This window comes from Saccopteryx leptura, chromosome 5 (assembly GCF_036850995.1).
Source record: "Saccopteryx leptura isolate mSacLep1 chromosome 5, mSacLep1_pri_phased_curated, whole genome shotgun sequence".
Classification (NCBI taxonomy): domain Eukaryota; kingdom Metazoa; phylum Chordata; class Mammalia; order Chiroptera; family Emballonuridae; genus Saccopteryx; species Saccopteryx leptura.
The window spans coordinates 194,179,210-194,188,058 of NC_089507.1; the positions used below are offsets into that span (position 1 = coordinate 194,179,210).

The window sequence follows — 8,849 nt, forward strand, 5'->3', positions numbered from 1 at the left end:
GCCTCAGATAAGTGGCTTTGTATCAGAGACTTCCTTATTTGTATATTGGCTTAAAGACTTTAATTTCTACACTATAAAATAAGGGAGACCAGGAGCTCTCCCTCTCTCTCTGTTCCTGAAATTAACATTGCAGAGGAGAAGCAGCCAAGATGGCGAGTGCTGAAGGAGAAGCCAGTTTGTGCAGTTTGTGCAGAGAGGAGGAGATGGAGAACAGAGGTGAATAAGGCTGGTGAGGTAGAAACCTTTGGTTCTAGGAATACTCGGATGAGTCAGTGGCTTTGGGAGCACTGAATGGAAAGGGAAGTGTTTTCCCACAGTGTGTATTTCTCGCCCCCTGAGTGCAAGCTAGGATTAAAGGTAATGGCCCACCAGTTCTTGGCTCCATTGTTTCATTACCCTGTCTGAATCAAATGCAAACCTGCATGTGAATGGCCACAATGGCAGCCCCTGGCTTTACACTCCCCGAAGTTAGATTTCTTACATCTTATATGTTAGATTTCTTACATCCTTTACAGTGTTAGCTTTCACATGACAAATGCCTGAGTTCTATGACTTCCTTGTTTGCAGGCCGACATGACTTTCATGTCTTAGGGAGGGGAAGGGGAGAGGAGGCTGGAGGGTCTGTCTTTGATAATCCTATCACTCATTCTTATTACTGGAGCTGCAAGTTCATTTCCAGGAACTGATAACAAGCAAGGTCCATAGCCTTGGTTTGTTATTTTTCAAACTTTTCTATCTGCCCTTGTTCCCTCAGTCAGAACACTGAGGTCACGGGCTGGAGTGTAAGACCCCAGACATTGCAGGCCCCCTCTCCTCTGCATTCTACTGGTTTCTCCTCCTTCAACACAAGCAACACTGAACAGAACCACCACAACCTGGGATTCCTGACCTGCAGGGATCAACGACAAAATGATATAGTCAGTGCTTTTAATTCAAGATGAGAAAGATGACGTCATCCAGGCCAGGCTTCTTACACCCACCTGACACACCTCTCCCCGAAGACGAGGGAAGCCCATGCTCATCTTGAGGCTGTCTGGTGGGCACGGGCTGGGCCCACAGGCACCTACAGAACCCCTCGAATGACTGACATCATGTGAACCATGATGGAGCTGAGTCTCACTCCTCTTGCCCTGAGGACTCCGGGTTTGGGAGGAGGAGGTAGGCCAAGCCCAGGCCGCTGCTCCTCACTGCCCCAGCAGCAGGGGCTGCTGGACGGTATGGGGCTGGTTGCTGGGTATGGGAGAAAGCGGTCAAGGACAAGCAGGGCTGGCCCACTGTGGCAGTCCGAATAAATCATGCAGCAGCTCTGGGCACTGAGGGTTCTGATTCCTCCCCTCCACCTTCCGCCCTCTCCCCTTTTCCACCAGCTTGTCCCATCCACAGCTGTGTCCAGCTGTCCCGGTGGTGGCAGCACACCAGAGCAGGAAGCAGACTGAGGTGGAGGTGGAGGCCGAGTTTCACCTGGCTGTGTGTCCACACGTCCTTGTCCTTCCGTCCTGCGCTCTCAAAAAGTCCATCCAATGAGGGGTCAACGGGGCCAGGCAGCACTGAATTCCTTCTCCAGACCCTGGACAAACTGGTCGTTGAGGAAGAGCAGCTGACCATGGGGCAGGAAGCGGGTGAGGATGCCCTCGATTCGGTCAGCCCGCAGCAGGAGACTGGCGCCAGGGGCCAGCAGTCGGAGGTGGTCGAGGAGGAGGCGTGCCAGCAGCCGGAGCGTGCCCTCGGCCAGCAGCAGGTTCTCGTGGGCATCCAGCACCAGGGCAAAGCCTAACGAGAGCACTCCCAGCCACACCACCGTCCGAGGTTCCCGGAACGGGTCCCCTGCCGCCAGGCGGAAGGCCCCTCGTGGGGCCTCGTGTAGAAGCACTGGCTCATCTGAGGACTGGGGCTGCAGGTCCGGAGGGGGCCGGCCAGAGGCCTGCTGCTGCAGCTGGCACATGCATTCCACCTGCCTGGGGAGAGTGGGCAGGTCACCAACTTCTGTCATCCTCATGACCACCCTTGGAGTTGCCATTATCCCCGTATCTCAGATGGAGAAGCTGAGCCCTAGAGACTAAATGACCTGCCCTGCACCACAGAAGGGAGTGTGAGCTGGAACAGAAATCCAGGCTCCCGCCTCCAGGCCCTAAATCATTTCAGTCAGTGTGGCCAAGAGAAGGCAGATTCTGAACACAGCTGCTTGGGCTGGAAAAGGACACCAGGGGAAGAAGATCCTGACCCACCTGCTACACAGAGGCCTCCTCAACATGAAGAAAAGCAACCAGTGAGAAGTGGTGTAAAAGCCACACCCAACCTGTGTCATCAAAACTTGCCATCCTTATCCCATCCTGCAACCCTCTCCAAATAGAAAAGAAAAACCTTCACTTGATCATTCAGGCTTTTGAAAGCACTCTCTGATGCCTCCTGAACTGACCTCCACTTTGGGCCTTGCACACAGTGGTGGGATTCAGCCAGTTCACAACACTTAGGCAGAATCGATACCTAATTTTTTAGTTTGGTGAACCAGTTGCTGAAATGGCACTTGTAATCAGCGTTCTCTCTAACGTGGGCAACTGGGCAGCTGTCCAATGTGGAAATCACAAATTTACATTCCTTACTCTTTTTTTTTTAAAGATTTTATTTATTTATTCATTTTAGAGAGGAGAGAGAGAGAGAGAGAAAGGGAGGAGCAGGAAGCATCAACTCCCATATGTGCCTTGACCAGGCAAGCCCAGGGTTTTGAACCAGCGACCTCAGCGTTCCAGGTCAATGCTTTATCCACTGCGCCACCACAGGTCAGGCTCCTTACTCTTTTTTCCATCTGCACAACGGTGTATTCTAAGTGCCTATAGTAATGTTCATTCCGTCCATATGTAAAAAAATTGCAAGTGAGGAGGCCAATCAAGAAGTAATAATGGAAACAGTTTAAATAACAGTTTTATTGCCTGACCTGTGGTGGCGCAGTGGATAAAGCGTCGACCTGGAAATGCTGAGGTCGCCGGTTCGAAATCCTGGGCTTGCCTGGTCAAGGCACATATGGGAGTTGATGCTTCCAGCTCCTCCCCCCCTTCTCTCTCTCTGTCTCTCCCTCTCCCCTCTAAAATGAATAAATAAATAAATAAAATAAAATAAAAATTTAAAAATAACAGTTTTATTGTTTTTTTGTCAGGTATTATTTAATATTTTTTCACTAATATCTTAAAACTTTTTCTTAGGTGCCTGACCGGGCGGTGGTGCAAAGGATAGAGCGTCGAACTGGGATGTGGAGGACCCAAGAAGTTCGAGACACCAAGGTTGCCAGCTTGAGCGCAGGCTCATCTGGTTTGAGCAAGGCTCACCAGCTTGAGCCCAAGGTTGCTGGCTCACTCAGTCTGCTGTAGCCCCCCAGTCAAGGCACATATGAGAAAGCAATCAGTGAAAACTAAGGTGCCACAACAAAGAATCAATGCTTCTCATCTTTCTCCCTTCCTGTCTGTCCCTCTCTCTGACTCTCTCTGTCTCTGTCACTAAATAAATTAATTAAAAAATTAAAATGCGCCTGACCAGGCACTGGCGCAGTGGATAGAGCATCGGACTGGGATGCAGAGGACCCAGGTTCGAGACCCCGAGGTCGCAAGCTTGAGCGCAGGCTCACCTGGTTTGAGCAAAAAGCTCACCAGCTTGGACCCAAGGTCGCTGGCTCGAGCAAGGGGTTTACTCGGTCTGCTGAAGGCCCGCGGTCAAGGCACAGATGAGAAAGCAATCGATGAACAACTAAGGTGTCGCAACAAAAAACTGATGATTGATGCTTCTCATCTCTCTGTTCCTGTCTGCCTGTCCCTGTCTATCCCTCTCTCTAAATCTCTCTCTGTCTCTATAAATAAATAAATAAATAAATAAAGGAAACATTTAAAAAAAAATTAAAATGCTTTAAAAAAATAAAAAAAATAAAACTCTTTCTTAGGCCTGGCCTGTGGTGGCGCAGTGGATAAAGCATTGACCTGGAACACTAAGGTCGCCGGTTCAAAACCCTGGGCTTGCCTGGTCAAGGCACATATGGGAGTTGATGCTTCCTGCTCCTCCCCCCATCTCTTTCCCTTCTCTATTTGTCTTTCTCTCTCTCTTCTCTAAAATGAATATATATATATATATTTTAAAAAGACAACTCTTCCTTATAACATAATCTAGTTTTATGGTACCTTTTTATTGTTCTTTTTTTTTGTATTTTTCTGAAGTTGGAAACGATGAGGCAGGCCTGACCTGTGGTGGCGCAGTGGATAAAGCATCGACCTGGAAATGCTGAGGTCGCCGGTTCGAAACCCTGGGCTTGCCTGGTCAAGGCACATATGGGAGTTGATGCTTCCAGCTCCTCCCCCCTTTCTCTCTCTCTGTCTCTCCTCTCTGTCTCTCTCTCTCTCTCTCCCTCTCCTCTCTAAAAAAAATGAATAAATAAAAAATCTTTAGCCTGACCAGGTGGTGGCGCAGTGGATAGAGCGTCGGACTGGGATGCGGAAGGACCCAGGTTCGAGACCCCGAGGTCGCCAGCTTGAGCGCAGACTCATCTGGCTTGAGCAAAGAGCTCACCAGCTTAGACCCAAGGTCGCTGGCTCCAGCAGGGGGTTACTCGGTCTGCTGAAGGCCCGCGGTCAAGGCACATGTGAGAAAGCAATCAATGAACAACTAAGAAGTCGCAACGCGCAACGAGAAACTGACGATTGTGCTTCTCATCTCTCTCTGTTCCTGTCTGTCCCTGTCTATCTCTGCCTCTGTAAAAAAAAAAAAAAAAATTTAATAAAAAAAAAAAGAAAGAAATGGTAAGGCAGTCAGACAGACTCCCGCATGAGCCCAACTGGGATCCACCCGGCATGCCCACCAGGGGGCGATGCTCTGCCCATCTGGGGCATCGCTCTGTTGCAACCAGAGCCATTCTAGCGCCTGAGGCTGAGGCCATAGAGCCGTCCTCAGTGCCCAGGCCAACTTTGCTCCAATGGAGCCTTGGCTGCGGGAGGGGAAGAGAGAGACAGAGAGGAAGGAGAGGGGGAGGGGTGGTGAAGCAGATGGGCACTTCTCCTGTGTGCCCTGGCCGGGAATCGAACCCGGGACTTCTGCACACCAGGCCAACGCTCTACCACTGAGCCAACCAGCCATGGCAATTGTTCCTATTTAAATGCATGAAATAATAAACTACCTATTGATATATCATTTTTTTTAAACAATTTTTTTATTCATTTTTAGAGAGGAGAGAGAGAGACAGAGACAGAGAGGGAGAGACAGAGAGATAGAAGGGAGAGGAGCTGGAAGCATCAACTCCCATATGTGCCTTGACCAGGCAAGCCCAGGGTTTCGAACCGGCAACCTCAGCATTTCCAGGTCGACGCGTTATCCACTGCGCCACCACAGGTCAGGCTGGTATATCATTTTTTAATACTTAAAACTGTTATCAGGGCAGAGAACTGGCTGTTACAGTATTTGAATCCCACCAAGGCTTGCACAGGCTGCTCTTAAAGGAATCTGTTTGGTCTTCCGTGCCACAGGAGGCGGCAGAGGCCCACAGGAACAAGGGGGTGGCAGGAATCGGACACAGGGCTGCCCCAGAGTGTTAATCCCTCAGCCAGACTGCAGAGACCAGGAGAGACTGGTACCTGCTGACTCCATCTGAGATGGGAAGGTACAAGGCCAGCCACCCCATCTGGAACAGTTTCCCAAACTGTACTCTTTGGATCCCAAGCTTTTGAAAGGCTCTGAGCATAAAAAGTTCCTACGTACCATATTCTCTCTCCTACTTAGACATGTATTAAGCCCACAGGCACAGTGAAGGCCCTGAGAAGTCCTGCAGTGCAAAGCATGTCTAATCTGTCCTGATGTTTGCCTGCTTACAGTCAAATCCCAGCTCTATTGCTTTCCAGCCACATAAACTTGTGCAGGATAAGCTCCTTACACTCCCCACACCTCAGTTCACTCATTTATTTACCTGTAAGATGGGTATAACTGTACCTACTTCAAAAGACTGCTACAAGGATTAAATGAATTCATATACATGAAATGCTCAGAACATAAATGCTTAGTACATATTTCAAGCTCAGTCAACGTTAACTAAAACTACAATAATAGCATTATTATTTTCTTTAACCTTTTTCATGTGTCTCTTGTGAACAACTGTGAAAGACTCTTTGGAAAATGCTACTGGAAAACTTCCTCTCTGATTCTTGGTCTTCTCATTTCTCTGTGACCCCCAGAAAACCTATCACAATCAGGCATGTGATCAACGAAGGTGTGGGGCTGAACTGGGATGTGTGGTTACCTGGCCACCGCCAAAATCTGCTCCTTGCGAAGAAGCCTGTCCCTCTCAGCACCATGTGGTTGTGGGTCATCAGGTGAATTCTCCGCACCAAAGACACAGGAGTAGAGCACTCGGCAAAGGCCTGTATCCTCAGCCTGTGGGGCCCTCAAGGTGTGGATGAGGAAGGCATGGACCATGGCTCCAGGGTGAGTGCTGCAGGGAAGCCAGACACCTGGGTGAGGTAAGTGTGAGACCCCAACAGGGGAGGCAACCACAGAAAAGATCTGGCCTTGCAAGGTCTGGAACTATGTTTAAAGACTGGTGTGGCCAGTCGCGGGTTCTTCTCGGCTACCCAAAACACACTCCCAGGCTCTGAATAACAGGCTGGTCAGTATCGTTTCTGCCCATAACAGTCTGATGGTGAAGAAATCTGACAACCCCAAATTCAGTTCTACAAAACAATTGGCCAGAAATATTAAAAAATGTCAAAGTCATGAGAGTCAAAGGAAGTTCAGGAGCTGCTCCAGGTTGACAGTGACTAAAGAAACAAGACAGCTAAAGGCAATGTATGTTCCTGGACTGGACTTTGGGCCAAGAAAAAGATAGTTTCAATAAAGGGCATTAATAGGACAACTGGAAGCAGTTAAATACAGACTACAAGTTAGATTATAGTTTAAATCAGTATTTCCTGGCCTGATCAGGCAGTGGCACAGTGGACAGAGCATCGGACAGGGATGCAGAGGACCCAGCTTAGAGACCCCCAGGTCGACAGCTTGGGCGCGGGCTCATCTGGCTTGAGCAAAAACAGCTCACCAGCTTGGACCCAAGGTCGCTGGCTCGAGCAAGGGGTTACTCGATCTGCTGAAGGCCCATGGTCAAGGCACATATGAGAAAGCAATCAATGAACAACTAAGGTGTCAAAAGGAAAAACTGATGATTGATGCTTCTCATCTCTCTCCATTCCTGTCTGTCTGTCCCTATCTATCCCTCTCTCTGACTCTCTGTCCCTGTATTAAAATAAATAAATAAAAAGTCAGTATTTCCTGATTTTGCATGATAGGTAATGTCCTTTCTACAAAACACACACTGATATACCTCTAAACATAGAGGTAAAGGGGCATCATATCTGCAACTAACTTAGTTATAAAAGGGGATATAGAAGTTCTTTGTTAAAAAAAAAATTCTTAAGAGTTTCTGTAAGTTTGAGATTATTTCAAAATAAAGAGCCAGGGTTCAAAGGCAGCAGGTACACAGTATGCAGATACCTGTAGTTAAGTGTAAATATATTGTCGATTTAAACTGGTCAAACAAGATGGTTCGCGATGGCACTTTCAGAAACAGAGTCAGTCGACCTGACACCGACTTTCAGAGACTCGCTAACCACAAGAAAAACGAACAGCCCTCCCCATCACGTCCCCCCCCCATAGAGAAATGGTAGCAGCAAAGACTTTACGTCACTGCCTCGCGCAACCCTGCAGCGCAGTGCATTTTGGGGGTTGTAGTTCCTTGCTCCAGTCGGTCAGGCCTAAGCAGAGCATACCGCCTTGAGTATGCTACCCCTTCAGGCCTGAGTCGCTGTCCTCGAGGCGTCGTACTTACCCTTCCTTCTGCTCCCGCAGACTTTTAACAGGGTACTTCGGTCGGCAGCCAGGGAGCAATGGCGGCTGCTTGGCCTCTAGGCGCCTGCGCACAAGAGTTGCGGGCGCGTGCACGAAGGGGCGTGCGCACGCCCGTCACTCCTGGACCGGGTACGGTGGGTTCCTGCTCGAAGCCTCAAACCAGCGGGGTTTAGGCCACCGGATCTGGCGGCCGCGAGGGGGCGCAGCGGCCCGTCCTGTGGATTTTCGGGAAGAGGCCGGGTGGCCAAGTCGTCGCCAGAGGGCGGGGTTCAGAGTCCCGCGGTTCCTACCAGTCTTGTCAGGCTCCCGGGACCTGAACGTGCAGGACCGAGTTCTCAAACTGGCCAGTATACGTAGGGATCATTGGGACGTCTGTTAAAATGCCGATTCCCAGAAATTATGACTTTTAAGGGAAATACGTCTATTTACGCGGTTTGGAGGAGGAATTCAGGGTTGTGAGTTCCTGCAGTAGATTAAGACTAGGACTCCCTCTAGAGTAGAACGACTCAAACTCGAGTCCCAGCCCAGCTGCATGTCCCCGGCAGGTCAGTCACTTCGTTGGGCCCCAGTGAAGTCCACAGGAGTTAGTGGGCTGTTTTTCCTTTCGCACTCCCACTTCTGACAAGCTCCCTCCTTGCCATCAAAGGCACAGTGAAGAGACTTTTATACCTTAAACCTGAAAGGGGCACAACCAGGTGCCAGCTTCCAGAGCTCTGCAGTGGGGATAAACCCCAACTGGGGGGTTGGCCTAGAGGTGTTTGGGGCCTCGCAAGGTCTGTCTGGGGTCTCAGAGCCTGCCCTGGGTGCCCCCCACCCCCCACACAAACACACATACTCCTTTACCTCTTGGCAGGTGAGATGCTGGAGCTTCCGCAGACTGGCCCAGTGTTCTGTTTCTCAGAACCCTTGCACTGGCTATTTATTCCCTCAGCCTGGAAGGCGCTTCCGTCCCCTTTTTGCCCTTCAGAATGTGCTCAGACAAAAACTTA

At 49.7% G+C, this 8,849-nt stretch overlaps 1 protein-coding gene across 3 annotated transcripts; it reads right to left on the bottom strand.

Moving 5' to 3' along the window:
- Positions 1–792: 792 nt before the first annotated feature.
- AP5S1 (adaptor related protein complex 5 subunit sigma 1) lies at positions 793–8,849 on the bottom strand. Of its 3 annotated transcripts, none has more exons than XM_066387316.1 (3): positions 8,704–8,849; positions 6,263–6,454; positions 793–1,955 (listed from the first exon to the last, which is right to left on the bottom strand). In XM_066387316.1, the coding sequence occupies exons 2-3, from the start codon at positions 6,436–6,438 to the stop codon at positions 1,529–1,531; spliced, it is 603 nt and encodes a 200-aa protein (XP_066243413.1). In that variant the 5' UTR covers positions 6,439–6,454; positions 8,704–8,849; the 3' UTR covers positions 793–1,528. The 3 variants fall into 3 exon arrangements, with proteins under 3 accessions (XP_066243413.1, XP_066243414.1, XP_066243411.1); XM_066387317.1 differs by lacking the exon at positions 8,704–8,849 and adding an exon at positions 7,507–7,621; XM_066387314.1 differs by lacking the exon at positions 8,704–8,849 and adding an exon at positions 7,841–7,944 and having other exon boundaries at positions 795–1,955.

Coding starts and splice junctions, on each gene's coding strand:
- AP5S1 (XM_066387316.1), bottom strand. CDS start 6,438: ATGGTCCATGCCTTCCTCATCCACACCTTGAGGGCCCCACAGGCTGAG. Junction 1,956..6,262: donor CAGATTTTGGCGGTGGCCAG/GTAACCACACAT, acceptor CACTCTCCCCAG/GCAGGTGGAATGCATGTGCC.